This window comes from Monodelphis domestica, chromosome 4 (genome assembly GCF_027887165.1).
Source record: "Monodelphis domestica isolate mMonDom1 chromosome 4, mMonDom1.pri, whole genome shotgun sequence".
NCBI classification, from domain to species: Eukaryota; Metazoa; Chordata; class Mammalia; order Didelphimorphia; family Didelphidae; genus Monodelphis; species Monodelphis domestica.
In genome coordinates, this window is record NC_077230.1 from 454,003,836 (window position 1) to 454,022,550 (window position 18,715).

Genomic DNA, 18,715 nt, shown 5'->3' on the forward strand with positions numbered 1-18,715 from the left:
TATTGCTGAGAAAAGCTAAGTCATTCACAGTTGATCATTAGACAATGTTACTGTTACTTCATCCACTGTTGTCCTGGTTCTGCTTATTTCACTTGGCATCAATTCACGACTTTCCAGGTTTTTCTGAAAGCATCTTGACTCAGCATTTCTTTCTTTCTTTTTTTTACTTCTTTTTTTTTTGCCAATTACATATAGAAGCAGTTTTAACAATTGTTTTCTAACATTTTGAAATTCAAATGCTCTCCCTCCCTTCTTTCTACCCCCATCCCCAAGGTGGTAAATAGCATGATGCTTTCACATAATATATATTTCTGTAATACATATTTCCATTTTCCCATGTCATGACAGAAGACACTTATCACACATACACTATAAAAAAAAACCATAAAAAAACAAAGTGAAGAATGGCCTGCTTTGATCTGCACTCAGATTCCAACAGTTCCTTTTTTGAGCATCATGGCTGAATAAATTGTGGTATCTGTTGGTAATGGAATACTATTGTGCTGAAAGGAATAATGAACTGGAGGGATTCCATGTGAACTGGAATGACCGCCAGGAAGTGATGCAGAATGAAAGGAGCAGAACCAGGAGAACCTCATACACAAAGACTGACACACTGTGGCACAATCAAATGTAATGGACTTCTCTACTAGCAGCAATGCAATGATCCAGGGCAATTCTGAGGGATTTATGAGAAAGAACGCTATCCACATCCAGAGGAAGAACTGGGGGATCGGAAACACAGAAGAAAAACAACTGCTTGATCACATGGGTCAATAGGGACATGATGTAGACTCTAAAAGATCATCCTCGTGCAAATATCAATAGTATGGAAATAGGTCTTGATCAATGACACAAGTAAAACCCAGTGGAATTGCTCATTGGCTACGAGAAGGGGGTGGGAGGGAAAGAACATGAATCATGTAACCATGGAACAATATTCTAAATTAATTAGTTAATTCAAAATTTTCAAATAAAAAAATGAGTCCCTTGGGGTTAGCTTGGTTTGATGATAATAGGTTAGTTCTTCATAGTTGATCACAGTACATTTCTGTATTGCATACACTATTCTGGTTCTGCTCACTTCACTTTGCATCCATTTATACAAGTCTGTCTAGATTTTTCAGAACTTGTCCTGTTTGTCATTTCTATGGTCCAGTAGTATTCCATTACAACCATATGCTACAGCTTGCTATTCCCCAACTGGTTCTTTGCCTCTACAAAAATTGCTGCTAAAATATTTTTGTACAAGTAGGTCCTTTGCTCTTCTCTCTGATCTCTTTGGAATGCAGTTCCAGTAGTGGTATTGCTGGGTCAAATGGTCTCCATCTTTTTGTGGCCCTTTGAGCCTTGTTCCCTATTGCTCTCCAGAATGGTTATATCAGTTCTCAGTTCCACCAACAATGTATTAGTGTCCTAATTTTCCCACATCTCCTCCAACCTTTTATCATTACCCGATCTGGTAGATGTGATGTAGTATCTCAGAGTTGTTTGCATTTGCATTTCTCTAATTGATATTGGTTTGGAGCATTTTTTCATAAGACCATAGATTAAATTTTTTCATCTGAGAACTGCCCATCTATCCATCTTTCTCATCTTCCTCAACTGACCTGTTTCTTTTGCTCACTAAATTAAGAGTTGGGTGTTAGATCTGTACAGTAATATTCAACGCCTTAAATCTTGGTTACGATGGTAAAGTTTTGTCATGATGGCTACTATTATGAGGAACAAACTCAACTCAAAATTAGTGATCAGTAATCAATAATCAGTTTCACAGGACCAAGGATTGGGAGGTAGAAGGGGAGTATTATGGACCCAGGCATCAGGACTAACACACATCCATCTAGAGGAACCTTCACTGTCTCCGTGACATGACTTACACTATGACAAAGGGCAAACTGGTAGCCAAACAGTAAATAGAGTTGCAGCAGACCACACAGAGAAAAGGAACTGACCAGGGCTGAGTCAGGCCAACAAGAGAAACTAGAAGAATGGAAGAAAGCATCTTCCCAGGCCTCATTTATCCTTTTCCTAGCTTGTTTGTACTTCACATTCCTGCAGATGGTTTCCCCCATTAGAGTGAGCCTTGAATTCAAGGAATGTTTTTCTCTGTGTCCTCAGCAATGAGCACAGTGCCAGTCACAGAGTAGGTGGGGGCTTGGGAAACGTTTATTGACTTGATTTTGTCTCCTCGGGTCTCAGCACTGAGCCTGGCACGTATTATTGCTGCTTAGTTGTTTTCAGTTGCGTCCTATTCTTTGTGACCCCATTTGGAATTTTCTTGGTAAAGATACTGGGGTTTGTTTTACAGCTCATTTTATAGAAAAGGAACTGAGGCAAACAGGGATAAATGACTTGCCCAGGTTCACACAAACAATAAGTGCCTGAGACTGAGTCTTCCTGATTCCCTGTGTCACTTAGATTCCCTGGCAGGCACACAGTAGGCATTTAAATGCTTCTTCAGTTGACTTGACTAGAGCTCTATCCAGAGCCACTGATCTCTGGTTCCAGAGAGGGGCTACCATTCTCTTCCATATGTCAGAAAACCACCTATTAACATTATGTATATTTGATTACATTTTTATTTATTTTGTTAAATATTGCCCAATTATATTTTAATCTTGTTTCAAAAGGGGCTCTGTTTGACATCCTCTGTCCTGGAATCCTTAGTGAATTGGGAAAAGTCACTATAGAAATGCTAGATATAATTATTTTTGCAGATGCCTGGAGAGTGGTGAGATGTCTGAGGACTGAAAAAATGCAAGCATTTAGGTTAGTTTCATTTCCCAAATGCCCCTCCCAGGCTAAGATCATACTTCTAATCTTATGCTACTATTTCAAGCCTGGGTACAAATTTCCTTCAGTCTTCTCTCCTCCCTGATTGGAGGACTGGAGGGTGGAGGACCAAACTCCTCCCAAAGCCTTCCTTTATGGAGACTAGAAACTGAACTTCCAGCTCACTCTGCTTTACATATGCAACTGTCTAGTTTCCTTACTACAGAACAAGACATCCCACTGATGTGTCTCTTCAACCCATCCCACCCCCTTTCCAACCCACTTTTGTATGATGTTTACCCCCATTAGATTCTAAGCTCCTTGAGTGTAAGGGCCGTCTTTCTTTTCCTTAATTGTGTTTGCAGTGCCTGGCACATACAAGAAGCTTAATAAATTGAAACAAATTAAAATACTCATAGTCTACACTTTTATGCTTGGAAGAATTCTGGACCAACAGATTCTGTATCCCTGGAGTCCAAAAGGCAATGAAACATCCATGTGCTTATTTGGGAATTTCTATCCCCTAGTTCTGGATATCTTTGATTTCCATGGAAACAGGCTAGATGGATAAGATGGGTATGCTGGAGATGATTATGGACTTATTAAGGTGATTTCAGCATGATTACAACGTGATTTCTTAGCACTAAATTCAAATTATATACTTCCATATTAGCTATTTTGTCTTTTAGTGCAGGCTTTTTTCTTCATAAAGGACAAAATCATATTAAAATATTCTAGGAAGATAGAGTTGACCAAGATGTGTATACATTTTCCTATGTTGGCAAGTGGTGGATTTGGAACTAGGAGATGTGAATTTGTATCCTAACAGATCTACAATGGGATGGTGGTCATAGACAGATCACCTGCCACCCTGAGTGCTTTGTACAGAAAAAAATCAGAGTTAGAATGATGTTAAGAAACACAGCCAGGATTGTGGTCACTTAATTTATTCACAAAGATTGCTTAATTTTGAATTTCTGCTGCATTACATAGCTGATTAATCTTCATCTCCTTCCTTCCTTCCTTCCTTCCTTCCTTCCTTCCTTCCTTCCTTCCTTCCTTCCTTCCTTCCTTCCTTCCTTCCTTCCTTCCTTCCTTCCTTCCTTCCTTCCTTCCTTCCTTTCTTTCTTTCTTTCTTTCTTTCTTTCTTTCTTTCTTTCTTTCTTTCTTTCTTTCTTTCTTTCTTTCTTTCTTTCTTTCTTTCTTTCTTTCTTTCTTTCTTTCTTTCTTTCTTTCTTTCTTTCTTTCTTTCTTCCTTCCTTCCTTCCTTCCTTCCTTCCTTCCTTCCTTCCTTCCTTCCTTCCTTCCTTCCTTTTGTTCTTTTTTCCCTTCTAAGGCAGAAAGGCAAGGGCTAAGCAAATGGGTCAAGTGCCTTGCCCAGGGTCACACATCTAGCAAGTATACGAGAACAGATCTGAACCCAGATCTACCCAACTTCAGGTCTGGCACTCTATCTACTATGCCCACTAGTTGCCCCTTCCTCCTTCATTTTCAAAGAGGAACAATGACATCACTGGATGCTATCTTCTCTTGTGCATGAATTGGATTTAAGGGAGACAGAGTTGTACCAAGTCATCAGCCTCACTCTCTCCTCCAGAGTCATTGAAGCCCAGTGGCAGGGCAAAAGTCAATTCAACTAGCAATGGCCCAGAATGCAATGGATGACTAGCATCTTCGATGTCTGACCAAGCTCTGGGCACTCCATAGCTTCTGCTGTCTTCATGGCTGCAACAAATCTGCCCATTCCAATGGGGGAAGTCTTCCCATATTTGGGTACTCACTAACAAGCTTGAGTCTTGTTGGTTATCTTCAACCTGGTTTAGCCTGCCTGCTGAGCTGGCTGACCAGTGTGGCCACTGTGCGTGCTACGGCTTCTTGGAGTCACAGGTGAGAGCTGAGTGCCAGATGGAGACTAAAGGTGGATGAGCAGCTCTGAAAATGACTCAGGAAGCCCTCCTACCAGAGGTGCTGGTCTACCGTGGGCAGCTAGGTGGCGCCATAGTGCACAGCATCCTAGCACTCACACCAGAGGTGCTGTTCTGCCCTGGGCTGCTAGGTGGCGCCATAGTGCACAGCACCCTAGCACTCACACCAGAGGTGCTGTTCTGCCCTGGGCTGCTAGGTGGTGCCATAGTGCATAGCACCCTAGCACTCACACCAGAGGTGCTGGTCCTCCCAGCACACAACATACATCCCATGATGATAAATTAAGCCTATCTGTACTGTATCATGAGCTGAGGTAGACCGAAGGTGACTGTGGTATACATCTGCACTAGCAGCAACAAGAGAGGGCAGTGTGCTAGAGTGGATCCCAGGAGCTTGGGTTCAAATCCTGTCTTTGTGGCACACTGGCTGTGTGACCTTGTTCAAATCTTCTTCTCTGAGCCTTTACTCACTAAGCTGTGGAGAAGGCGGCAGCTTGCATCGATGGAAGGATTCTCCTGCCAGGATGAAATCGCAGGTGATTTGCTGGATGCAGCTCTCTTCCTGGTCATGCCTGGGATGCTGCTGAAGACAATCGCTGCTCTATTCAGCACTGCAACTTTGCCCTTGGACGTTTTCGAGGTGAACTGGTCCTGATGTGACCTCGGGAGGTGGATGCTATTATCATTCCCATTTTACAGGTGGGGATGAGTTCTGCCCCTTTAGGGTCCTGGATCCCAAGGAGGAGGTAGGAGAACAGGGCTATTACCTCTCCTTTTCACTCTACTCCCTGATTCAGCACTTGGTTCTCACCATGAGAGACACAGAACTAGTCCTTGCCCAGGACAGGGTTTGAATTCAGCTCTTCTTGATTCCTAGTTCACTATTGCCTGTGCTGAAATAAGGCATGTGCTGACTCACCCCATCATCTGACAGAATTGCTGTTTCATCTGCTGACATTTGCAGACTCAGTTTGGTTGATTCTGATTTGAACTTTGCATTCATTACCAAAAAAATGGAGGCAGCTAGGAGGCTCAGTGGATTGGGAGCTGAAACCAGAGATGGGAGGTCCTGGATTCAAATCTGAGACTTAACCCCTATTTTCTAGCCCTTACTGTTCTTCTGCCTGGGGACACACACAGTATTGGTTCTCAGACAGAAGATAGGGGTTTATTGTTTTTCAATCCATAAGGTTTATTGACATGATCAGCAGAGGAAACTTGAATAAACAAAACAAGATTTTGAGATACCAGACAGCAAGGCTGTTGCCACTGGGTTGGTTTGCCTTTCCCCCCTTACTTTTTCCCTAGTCCATCTCTTAGTCAGCCAATAAACATTTATTAAAGGACTACTATGGATGTATGTTCAAAGCACTGTTCTAAGCTCTGGGGATGCAACGAAAAGGAAAGAAAATTCCTGCACTCAAGGAGCTCACATCCAACGGAAGTGATAATATGTAAACAACTGTGTTCAAACAAGCAATATACATGGTGATCTGGTCGTTATAAACAGAGTGAAGGCACCAGAATTAAGAGGCTTTCAGAAAAACTTCCTGGAGGTGGAATTTTACCTGGGATATGAAGGAAGCCAGGGTTGCCAGGAGGCAGAGAGGAGCATTCTAGGCATGGGGGGGGGGGGAGTCAAAGAATATGCCCAGAGCAGGGAGACGGGATGTTTTATTCAAGGAATAGCAAGAGGTCAGTGTCATTGGATCTCAGAGTACATGGGAGGATGGGAAGGAAAAGGGCTGAACAGGCTGCCTATCCCTGTTGAGCAGATTTCCCTAGCAAGTGTTTTGAGGAAAATGGGGAAAAGAATGAGTGCACTGGGTGGAGTTTTGCCTGATCCCACTATGCTTGAGGTAGCTGCTAGGTTCATTTTGTTCTAGTGTGCTTGTTACCTCTGCCCTCCATTGGTTCTGTCTGCATGGTCCAAGTCAATGACGAGATTCACAATGAAATCACAGGTTTTGTCACCTGATCTACTCCAGATCAAAGACCTTCCTGTTTCTAGCTTTTTAAAATAAATAATTTTATTTATTTTTACTTAATTGATTAATTGGTTTATTAACTGATTAAAACATTTATTTATTTATGCATTTATTCATTTATTTATTCAGCCATTTATGTATTTATTTGTTTAATCATTAATAAATTAATTCATTTGTTTATTTATTTATTAGAACCCTTACCTTCCCATTGGTTCTAAGGCAGAAGAGTGGTAAGGGCTAGGCAGTGGGTGTCAAGTGACTTGCCCAGGGTCACACAGCTTAAACATTTATTTTAAAGCATTTTTCCATGGTTACATGATTCCTGTTCTCTCTGTCTGCTCTTCTCTCCCCCCTGCCAGGGCTGCCAAGCAATTCCACTGGGTTATCCATGTATTATCACTCAGAACCGATTTCCATATTATTCATTTTTGTAATAGTGTAATAATCTAAAAGAAATCACCATGAAGAACTCTTACATTGTGTTCTGCAGGAGCCTTTTCTCCTTCCTTCTCAAGCCCTGGGGGTGCGGGGAGTCAAGGAATTCTCATGTAGAAATCTAAGAGCAAAGGAAACCGAAGCCAGAAAAGACTGTGGTGTGTAGGATCACAGCCTTTTATTGGTTTCTGTGACTCTATAATCCTCCTCTATCCTGGTCTTCCCTGGAGGTTGGGAATAGTCTGTGGGTTGCCTATGTGCAAAGGATTCACATCACCACTGAAGAAGCAAGGCTGAGTTATCTTTAAGGTGGACTGTGCCTCCTCTGAACACTCTCTGGCTCACTGGTGCTCTTTCTGAAATGCGATGACCAAATGGGGGATGATCAGATCAGCATTGGGCTGATAATTTGTGTCTGACACAGAATGACAGTGCTCACCTGTAGTCTACATTGAGAGAGGGGCTCCCAAGGGTAGGATGGAATGGGGTCACCCCTTGTAATGTTCATAGAGGTCTGGGTCTCCGTGTTGGTGGTAGAGATGGGCCATGGGCAGTAATAGGAATAGGACCCTGGGATGGGGGAGAGGGGAGGTAGAGGGTGGGAGTGGGGGTGAGAGGACCCAGAGATGGAACCCCGTTAGAGAGAAGAGACGAAGCCCTCCATCCTTGTCTTCCTTTCCTCCCTTCCTCCCTTCAGAAGCCTCTCTTGTCTCTCTTCCCTTTTCTTCAATATCTTACTCCTTCCCCTCAGTGGCTTCCATTGGAGTTTGTTCTAAGTGAGTATATCTTGTTAAAAAGGAACTGGAGGACTAAAAGCCGGGTGCCGGGTAGTATCCCATCTGAGCACCACGTTTGGAGCCCTGCTAAGTTTAGAAGCAAAAGTCTCAAGCAGGCACTGTTCCGGCGTCCCTTGCCTGGCAAGGTGTTTGAACTGGGATTTCTGGGCTGCTCTTTTGCAGGGTTCTGCAGTCTTTCTTCCTGTTGCCAACCCTGTGGGAAGGAAGACGGGCAGGGTCGAGGGGGATCCCCACTTGGGCCTTCCTTCCCCTTTCTCTGAGCCTCAAGGAGCAGACAATGGGGGAATGGGACACGGAGAACCAAAGGGCAAGTGTTCTTTTCTTCTGGCTGAGAGTGGATGACTGTGCCCTGGGGTATCCAAGGGGCCTATTAAAGAGCCTGGAACTCCCATCTCTCTTAAGCTGGTGGGAGATTTCTCTCCCTTTGGATGAGCACAAACCTGCCAGCAGTAGGCGCCTTAGGATTCTTCCGAGGAAAGCAAGTGATTCCCCGTCCCCTGCTGCTCTCTGCTTACTCTCATAGGATCCCCCCATTCTCTGAGTAAAAAGAGAATCTGGGGGCCCTAATCCTTGTTGGGGATTAATGCTGACATCGGGAGAGACTTGGAGGGGCAATTTAGGGTTTCTGTGGAGGGACAGAAGACGCCCCAGTGTGTCAGTGAGGCTGAAATTCCAAGGGGAGGAAAGGTGGGGATCTCAAAAGGGAACAGTGGGCAGCGGTTCTCTGGGGATGACCCCATGGCCAGGGAGGCTCACTGATGTTTACAGGCTGGTGGCAGGAGCTTGGCCATCACTGTGGCTAGTCCTGCCATGTCATGAGGACCACTGAGAACATACCTTAGTGGAGAGAGACCAGGTCCTGGGTCCAAATCTGGCCTCACACATTTCCTAGCTAGGTGACCCTGGGCAAGTCACTTTACCTTCTCTGCCTCTACCTTACCACTCTTCTGCCTTGGAACCAATATGTAGTATTGATTCTAAGATGGATGGCAATTTAGGTATGAGACCATTGAGGAGATGGGGAGATTGTGGGTATGAGGCCACTGAAAAGATGAGGGGATTGTGGGTATGAGACCACTGAGGGGATGAAGGGGATTGTGGGTATAAGACCATTGAGGAGATGGGGGGATTGTGGGTATGAGGCCACTGAGGAGATGAGGAGGATTGTGGGTATGAGACCATCAAGGAGATGGGGGGATTGTGGGTATGAGACCATTGAGGAGATGGGGGGATTGTGGGTATGAGACCATCAAGGAGATGGGGGGATTGTGGGTATGAGACCATTGAGGAGATGGGGGGATTGTGGGTATGAGACCATTGAGGAGATGGGGGGATTGTGGGTATGAGTCCACTGAGGGGATGAGGAGGATTGTGGGTATGAGGCCACTGAGAGGATGAGGGGGATTGTGGGTATGAGTCCACTGAGGGGATGAGGGGGATTGTGGGTATGAGGCCACTGAGGGGATGAGGGGGATTGTGGGTATGAGTCCACTGAGGGGATGAGGGGGATTGTGGGTATGAGTCCACTGAGGGGATGAGGGGGATTGTGGGTATGAGGCCACTGAGGGGATGAGGGGGATTGTGGGTATGAGGCCACTGAGGGGATGAGGGGGATTGTGGGGATGAGACCACTGAGGGGATGAGGGGGATTGTGGGTATGAGGCCACTGAGGGGATGAGGGGGATTGTGGGTATGAGACCACCAAGGAAAGGTGAGGAAAGGGCACTGCAGACAGACCACTGATGGTGGATATTGGGGAGCTGAGACCCCTGTGGGGAAGATTCTACGGAGATGAGGGCACGCTGTGGGGATGAGACCCCTGCAGGGGAAGGGTCGGGGGAGACGTGGGAAAAGACCACTGGGGGTGGGCTGGGCTGCGGAGAACCAGGGCCAGGTGGCTCCGTGGGACCCTTTAAAGCGGGGACGCCCTCTGGACAGGGAAGGGTCTTGGGGAGGTCCGCCCTGCTCTGAGGCCAGATGACAGGTTTGGATCCCATTTGGGACGTGGAGCCGCTGTGAAACCTTCCGGAGCTCAGTTTCCTCATCTGGGGGGGGGGGGTAGGGCAGACCAGAGCCGGGCTGGGCAGCTCTGGGGAGGGGGATGCTGAGGCCTAGTCTGTCATGGATTGAGGCAGGATAAAAGCTGGGGCGGGAGGCCAGGGGGCGGCCAGAGACACACGGCGGCTCCGGGTGGACGAAGGGCATTTTATTCTCGAGTCTCAGGGAGGACGTCCACACACTCCCTGCCAGCCCCTCCTAGAGGCCGCCATGGGTGCACGGGGCGAGGGGAGGCCGTGTGTGTTCATCCTCCTCCAACAGCGGGTGGAGGGTTCGAGATCCTGAAGGGTCACAGGAGGGCGGGCGGCCATCAGAGCTGGGGGAGGCACCCCCACAGGGCCAGGAGCAGCCCGGCTGCCATCCCCCAGGCGGGCCCCGAGACGGCAGAAACCCCGTTCTCGTCCTCGTCTCCATCGCAGTGCTCAGTCACTGCGATGGCCCCCAAAGCCTTGGTATTCCCGAGCAGCCGGCAGCCTCGGGCCTTCCTGGGACCACAGCCCTGGACGGTCACAGGACTCGAGATTCCTCCTGTCCCAGAGCCCCAGACGGAGCGGTCACTGTAAGGCTGGGGACCCCGACCCCCATGGCCTCTAGGGCTCGGCTTCCCGTCTCAGCCCCCAGCGTCCCCTCTCCGGCAGAGACCCAGGAGTCCCCTCCCCCCCGCCCAGCCCCAGCAAGGCCCCAGGGATGGCCCTCACCTCCATTGAGCTGGAAGTATCCATCGTAACAGCGGGAGGTGTGCGGGCAAACGACAGAGGTGCCGCCTACACAGGAGCTTCCCAAGCCCACACAGGCTAGACACAGGGAACCTCCAGACGAAGAGGCAACTGTTGGGGGAGGAGGAGAGTCAGGCTCTTGTTGGGGCCCCCCAGTTCGATTTCTCTCTGCCTCAGTTTCTCTTTCTGGCTCCCCTGGCCTTCATGGGCCTCGAAATGGCAGAGCCCAGGCCGCCTGAGCCTCTCCTTGGCTCTGCCCTTCACTAATCGTGGGGCTCCTCTCTGGCAGCGGCTCGGGACGGGAAGACAAATCTTTGTTCAGGGGCTCTCTCGGGCTCTGTGGGGACTGGCTCATGCCCTGTTCGGCCTGGGAAGCTCTTGGCGGGGCAGAGAGCAGGGAATGGCAGGGCTGGGAGGGCCCTTGGAGCAGGAACATGGACTAGGTGGCCCGAAGAGAGCTCAGAATCGCCCCGTTTGACACGGCCAATTCCGAGGTGGCAAGACCGAGGCCTGGAGACGTCGCGGCTGCCCACATTTCCGCAGCACTAGCACCAGGGCTCCCGACTCCTCTGGGCCTCGCCCACGGCGGATCGCCCTCCCCTGGGAGGCCGGCGGAATCTCGCTGTCTCCCCAGAGCACCCGCGGGCCCTGGCCTACCTGTGGGAGCCGGCGTCAGGATGGAGGCCATGCTGCTGATGTCATTACACAGGCTGGAGGCGCAGACCCGGGAGTACGAGAGGACGGTCATTCTCGGAGACCCAAATCTGGTGGTCCCGGGGGACATGCTCCCAGGCGCTGTGCACCCCTTACTGCTTACAATGATGCCCCGGGACCCTGGGGAGAGAGAGAGGGAAAGGCTGGGGGCTCGGAGGACCTGGGATCCTAATCAGGGAGAGGTCTGGGGGCTCAGCCTGTGGGGGCCCCTGAGGAGGAGGGGGACTGGGAAAGGAGGACTCCTGAGTCCCCCAAGGCTAGAGATCAAGCCCACGGGGCCCCTTAGGGGCTCGGGGTCTGGGGCTCAGGCTGTGGGGGCCCCTGAGGAGGAGGGGGACTGGGAAAGGAGGACTCCTGAGTCCCCCAAGGATAGAGATCAAGCCCACGGGGCCCCTTAGGGGCTCGGGGTCTGGGGCTCAGGCTGTGGGGGCCCCTGAGGAGGAGGGGGACTGGGAAAGGAGGACTCCTGAGTCCCCCAAGGATAGAGATCAAGCCCACGGGGCCCCTTAGGGGCTCAGCCTGTGGTGGCCCCTGCGGAGGAGGGGGACTGGGAAAGGAGGACTCCTGAGTCCCCCAAGGATAGAGATCAAGCCCACGAGGCCCCTTAGGGGCTCAGCCTGTGGTGGCCCCTGCGGAGGAGGGGGACTGGGAAAGGAGGACTCCTGAGTCCCCCAAGGATAGAGATCAAGCCCACGGGGCCCCTTAGGGGCTCGGGGTCTGGGGCTCAGGCTGTGGGGGCCCCTGAGGAGGAGGGGGACTGGGAAAGGAGGACTCCTGAGTCCCCCAAGGATAGAGATCAAGCCCACGGGGCCCCTTAGGGGCTCGGGGTCTGGGGCTCAGGCTGTGGGGGCCCCTGAGGAGGAGGGGGACTGGGAAAGGAGGACTCCTGAGTCCCCCAAGGATAGAGATCAAGCCCACGGGGCCCCTTAGGGGCTCAGCCTGTGGTGGCCCCTGCGGAGGAGGGGGACTGGGAAAGGAGGACTCCTGAGTCCCCCAAGGATAGAGATCAAGCCCACGGGGCCCCTTAGGGGCTCGGGGTCTGGGGCTCAGGCTGTGGGGGCCCCTGAGGAGGAGGGGGACGGGGAAAGGAGGACTCCTGAGTCCCCCAAGGATAGAGATCAAGCCCACGGGGCCCCTTAGGGGCTCGGGGTCTGGGGCTCAGGCTGTGGGGGTCTCTGAAGGGCTGGCATTTGGGGCTTTCCAATGCCTGGGTCTCCAAGGTGGACCCCCAGGGCAGGGAAGCCTGTGCCTTTGAAGGGGCCGGAGCCTGGGAGCCCCCCCCCCCACCTGACTCTATGAACAGCACAGTCTCCTGGCACAGCTCCCCGGCCCCACAGGTGACGATGTTGTCGGTGCTCAGGTCCTGGTGCTCCTTTGCCAGATTCTCTCCCATTTGTAATTCCGTTCCGTGGTAGCAAGTTAAGGCCCTAGACCCTGGAGTGGTTTGAGGCCCAAGGCCTGGAGGGGAAAGGGCCTGGCTCAGCACCAGCCTCTCTTTCCCTTTGGGGATTCAGGCTTCTGGTCCTGCCCCCCTTCCTTCTCAGCCTAGACTGAACCCCTGGGAACTCTCCTGAGGGAAATCCTGGCATCAGCCAGGAGGAGGCAGCTCTGTGGGAAATACCAGCCATTCTCATTTCTAGGGTGCTCTAATGTGGGCCAGATGCTCTTCTCACACCTGTGAGGCTGGCAGTCGGGGTACTGTTGTCCCCATTTCACAGAGAGGGCAATGAAGGCTCTTGCTGGGGGTCATCCCAGGGAAAGCCAGTCCCCTGCCCCAAATCCAAGTCCTGGGCCTTTTGCACTAGGCTGACTATCTGGTGGGGACTTTGGGGTCCCGGTGGAAGGCTCTGAGGGGGGCCCGAGGGGGGCAGGGGTCCCGTGGGGGCCCAAGACCTTGGGTCTTTGGATTCTTGCAGGTCTCCTTCAGGAGGACAGGCCCGATGGCTTTGGCCCCGCCGGGCACCTGGCAGCCGTCCCGAGAAGCACAGCCCTGGACATTCAGAGTGTTGGCGAGCCCGCCTACGGAGAGGAGAGAGGGCCAATCCCAAGTCCGGGGTCCAGACCGGCTCCCGTCGGGAACTCAGCAAGGACTCTCTGGCTGGCAGCCGTCTGGCCCCCCCATATCTCTGGGCCCCAGGGGGGCGGGCCTCACCTCCCACGAGTTGGAAGGTCCCACTGTAGCAGTGACTCGTGCCCAAGGGGCAGGTGACCAGAGGAGAGTTTGAAGGACAAGACCGGCCAGAGAGACAGACCGGGCACCGCAGGTCCCCCGACCCTGGCAAGTCTGGGGAGAGAAGGAGGCGTGGGGCGGCCAGGCCCCCGGACCCCGGCGCCCCCACGCCCGCGCCTCCCCGGCCCCCTGCCCGCCCCCCAGCTCAGAAACCTGGGAGCACGGAGTCGTCCCACAAGGGGACGTTGGAGTCGAGGTCGTTGCAAAGGTCCGAGTGGCAGACGTGGGTATAGGAGGCGATGGTTATGCCCGGGGGGCCCTGGTGCTCCGTGGTCAGGGGCTCCTGGCTCGGGCTTCTCTTGCAGCCTTTAGTGACAGCCGTCATCACTCTGTCCCCTACAGGAAAAGGCCGTTTGGGGGGGCTGAGCCAGGGGGCCTGGATGGGGAGCCTGGGGGGTGAGGATGTACTGGGGTCTCGGAGCCCCGACTCCAGCTTACCGGACTGTATCAGGATCAGAGTGTCCTGACATCCTTCCCCAGACTGACAGGTCACATTGAGGTTAGCTGTCCAGGAGAGCGGCAGATCCGATCTGTCGTTTAGGGTAAAGAGATTCCCCTTGAAACAGGCCAGGGCCCTGGTGCCTAGGGACAGAAATCGGCCCAAGTCAGGGGACCCCCCAGCCCCCAACCCTTCAGGTTTCTGGTTGTTGAGTCCTTTTGGGCCACGTCTGACTCTTGTCGCCCCATTTGGGGTTCCTTCTTCAGCTCATTTGACAGATGAGGAAACCGAGGCCAATAGGGTGAAATGACTTGCTCAGGCTCACACAGCGAGTGAGTGTCTGAGGCCGGATTTGAACTCCTGAAGATGAGCCTTCCTGATTCCAAACCCAGATCTGGCTCTGTCCTAGCTGCCCTGCAAGTTTCTAGTCCACTAGTCAATTCGAGGATTCCCTCTATGCCTTCCTTAGGACCCTTTTACCCTCTCCTGCCCAGACAGACCCTGGCACCAGGGGCCAGGAGGTGGCTTTATTGGGGGGTCAGATGTGCCCACCATTCTTTCCCCCCTCCACTTCATCTGGTCCTTCAGGCATTCTAGCCTCAGTGCCTACCACAGTACCGGGCACATTGTACACACTGAATAAACGCTGGTCACTTATTCAGTCCGACGGGGACCTTGTGGAAAGGTTGGGAGAAGATTCCGTGAGGGCAGGGCGACCAAGTGGAGGTGCAGGGGCAAGGAGGTTCTGGGCTCGTCCGAGAACGATCCTCGGCTAACCAGGGGATGGAGGGGAGCCCAAGGAGGACCAAAGAGATGTCCTGACTCACTCTGGCTCCCTCCACTCTCACACCGCTCCGTCAGAGTAATGGGTCCAATTGCCTTTGTTCCATTGAGCAACTGGCAGCCATCATGGGGAACACAGCCCTGAACCCTCAGAGGATGAGAGAGTCCTCCTAGAGGGAGAGATAGAGATGGGAGATGGACCCACCCAAGGGACCCATCCAGGTGCCCCTAACGGAGACAAGTCCAGCTCCCAGACCCTGCCTGGGTCCCAGGATTCGGGACTCCAGCCAAGACTTAGGAGCTCCAGCTCTCAGCCCTCAACCCCAAGGGGCACTCAGGCCTGTGGGTCTCACCTCCAGAGAGCCGGATGGTTCCACTGTAGCAGTGAGTTGTGCCCGAGGGGCAGGTGACCAGGGGAGCATTGGAGGGGCAGGAGTGGAAGGCCAAACAGACCGGACACTGCAAGCCCCCCGGGGCTGGGGCTTCTGGGGAGGGAAAGGAGATGCAGGGGCGGGGTGGGGGTGAGGGGTGCATCAAGGGAGGCCCAGGTCCCTGAGGATGAACTAGTGCCCTTGTTCTGTCCTCTGTTTTCTCCATCGTTCTTCATCTCTTCCACCTGTCTATCACTCTCTCCTGCCCTTCCCTCCATCCTCTGTTCTGCCTATCTCTTGTTCTTGGGTTTCTCATTGGATTTCATCTCTTACCTTTCTCTATATTTTACTCTCCAGACCCCCTCTCCTGCCCATCGGTCCTCATCTTCACATCTCTTCCCTTTCCTCTCCCCTTCCCCTCTCTTTCCTCTCTCCTCCCCTCCCCTTTCCTCACCCCTACTCCCCTCCTCTTCCCTCCCCTTTCCTTTCTTTCCCTTTCCTCTCCCCTCCCCTCCCCTCCTCTTCCCTCTCCCCCACTCCCCACTCCCTTCCCCTCCCCTTCCCTTTACTTCTCTTTCCTCTCTCCTCCCCTCCCCTTTCCTCACCCCCACTCCCCTCCTCTTCCCTCCCCTTTCCTTTCTTTCCCTTTCCTCTCCCCTCCCCTCCTCTCCCCTCCTCTTCCCTCCTCTTCCCTCTCCCCCACTCCCCACTCCCCCTTTCCTTCCCTTTCCTCTCCCCTCCCCTCCCTTTTCCTGTGCCCCACTCCCCTCCTCTTACCTCTACCCCACTCCCCACTCCCTTCCCCTCCCCTTCCCTTTCCTCTCTCCTCCCCTCCCCTTTCCTCACCCCACTCCCCTCCTCTCCCCTCCTCTTCCCTCTCCCCCACTCTCCACTCCCTTCCCCTCCCCTTCCCTTTCCTTCCCTTTCCTCTCTCCTCCCCTCCCCTTTCCTCACCCCACTCCCCTCCTCTCCCCTCCTCTTCCCTCCTCTTCCCTCTCCCCCACTCCCCACTCCCTTCCCCTCCCCTTCCCTTTCCTTCCCTTTCCTCTCCCCTCCCCTCCCTTTTCCTGTGCCCCACTCCCCTCCTCCTCTCCCTCCCTCCTTCCCCTCCTCTTACCTCTCCCCCACTCCCCTCCCCTTTCCTTTACTTCTCTTTCCTCTCTCCTCCCCTCCCCTTTCCTCACCCCCACTCCCCTCCTCTTCCCTCCCCATTCCTTTTTTTCCCTTTCCTCTCCCCTCCCCCTCCTCTCCCCTCCTCTTCCCTCCTCTTACCTCTTCCCCACTCCCCACTCCCTTCCCCTCCCCTTCCCTTTCTTCTCTCCTCCCCTCCCCTTTCCTGTGCCCCACTCCCCTCCTCTCCCCTCCACTCCCTCCTCCTCTCCCCTCCGTTCGTCTCCCCTCCCCCTTCTCTTTCCTCTCCCTCCCTCCCCTCCTCTCTCCTTCCCAACCCCCCTCTCCTCTTTCCTCTCCCCCTTCCCCTCCATCTCTGTGGTTCCCAAACCTCCCCCCCCCCCCCAGCCCAGGGCACCTGTGGGCGTCGGAGTCCACAAGGGAACAGAGTTGCTGAGGTCATTGCAGAGGTCTGAGTGGCAAACCCTGGTGTAGGAGGCGATGGTCACGCCAGGGGGCGCTCTGTGCTGGATGTCCTGAGATTCCGAGCCTTGGGCTTGGGCTTGGGCCCCGGTACAGCCCTGACTCTGGGCTATGGCTACTTTGTTGCCTGCGGGGATGGAAGGGTCGCCAGTGGGGGGGAGCGGGTGGTCTGGGAGCTGGTGGCCCGGACCCTCTAGGAGGAGCCTGGAGCACCCCCTTTAGCCTTTAGCTTCTTACCTGACTGCAGGAGGATCAGGGTCTCCTGACAGACTTGCCCGGGCTCACAGGTCTCATTCAGCCTGACGGTCCAGGAGATGGGGAAGGCGTCTGCGGTATCCGCGTGAGTCAGGAAGCCTCTCTTACAGACCAGGGCCTGGGTCCCTGCGGAAGGAGCCGCGGCCATGAGATGCTTCCAGAGTCCCCAGAGCACCGCGTCAGACCCCTCCCCCCCCTAGAGCGGACCGGAGGTACAACCTCCTCATTTTACAGATGTGGAAACTGAGGTCACTGAGCCGAAGCGACTGCTCAGAAGTAAGCTGTGAGGGAGAAATAGAGCCGGAACTCAAACAACTCCACCGACCGGGGCTCAAGGCACAAACATTTTATTTTTTCCCCCCACATCATTTAATTAATTTTCCATGTTTCCATGATTCAGGTTGTCTCCCCGCCCCTCCGGGAGCCGACAAGCACCTCCATGGGCTTATAGGGGATTATTGCTCAAAACCTATTTCTGTAGATTCCTGTTGGTAATGGGCCATCTTTTACAAACCACAAGCCCAAGGCAGACACCCATAGAGCCAAGTGATAAATCACATGTTTTCTTTGGCATTTCTGCTCCCACAGTTCTTTCTCATAAACTCTACAGAATTGTCCTGGGTCACTGCACTGCTATTGGCAGCAGAGGCCATTGCATTTGATCTGCCCACAGTGTTTCACTTTCTGCAGCCCCAACAATTGTAGAGGTCTTCCTGCTTTGCCCCTTTAACCTCGGCTCCCAAACTCTCGGTGTCCAGGCTTCGGACTCTGAGGCTCTTCTCTACCCTCTGGGAGTCTGGACAATTCTGCCTAAATCCTGTCCTCCCCCATCTCCCTGAAGGACTAAGGGGTCAACATCCCCAACCTCCCTCCTACGAAGAACCCAGGAATTGGGATTCTCCAGTTCTCCACTCCCATGAGATCCCTCTGGGCTGAGTGTCCAGCTCTTTCCTTTGAGGCACCCAGAGGGCCAGGCGTCCTCCCTCTCCAATCCCCCTTGTCCCCACCACAAGGACCACCCACCTCCCCAGGATCCATTCGGATTCTGGAGATCCCTTTGGAGACTTACGAAGGGTGAGGCCTGCTCCAAGGAGCCAGAGCAGGAGCTGGAGTCCCATAGTCTTGGAGCCTTGATCTGTAGTGGAGCCAACAGTTCTGTTTCTGTCACCTTCCAGGTGATTCAATTTCCCTTCTTATCTCCCACAGGCTGAACAAATATCCGTCCCAGGCTGGGTGAAGGAAACCCATAATTGCTTAACCATGGGCACAAAGGAAAAGCATTTCAGGTTGTGGCACCTTCAGACCCAGGCGTCTAGATCCCTGGGTCCTCCTTACTCCTCAGGGAAATTTCATCCCCTGATGCCCACACTCCCCAGAGACCCTGAGACCCCACACTCCCCAGGGCTCAGGCCATCTGATTCTCTAGACCCTGCCCTGCCAGGAGGGCCAGGCATCTATCTCTTAGGGTCCCAATGCCTTGGTTTCTTCATCAGGTTATGACATCTGTAGCCCAGACTTGCCTCAGGCCAGAGTGTGTCAACCACCTATGAAGACAACCCTGGGAGGGAAGTACCACAGAGCCCGACCCCTGACAACCTTCTTCCTGCCCATCCTTCCTTCTCTCCTGATGTTTTCT

At 52.7% G+C, this 18,715-nt stretch overlaps 1 protein-coding gene across 1 annotated transcript; it reads right to left on the reverse strand.

Moving 5' to 3' along the window:
- Positions 1-10,111: 10,111 nt before the first annotated feature.
- On the reverse strand, positions 10,112-18,303 carry LOC130458924 (CD177 antigen-like). The gene is made up of 13 exons (XM_056825945.1): positions 18,149-18,303; positions 17,062-17,205; positions 16,760-16,951; positions 15,214-15,345; positions 14,905-15,030; positions 14,077-14,220; positions 13,792-13,974; positions 13,561-13,692; positions 13,302-13,427; positions 12,696-12,866; positions 11,352-11,528; positions 10,677-10,805; positions 10,112-10,506 (listed from the first exon to the last, which is right to left on the reverse strand). The coding sequence occupies exons 1-13, from the start codon at positions 18,195-18,197 to the stop codon at positions 10,289-10,291; spliced, it is 1,923 nt and encodes a 640-aa protein (XP_056681923.1). The 5' UTR covers positions 18,198-18,303; the 3' UTR covers positions 10,112-10,288.
- Positions 18,304-18,715: the final 412 nt, after the last annotated feature.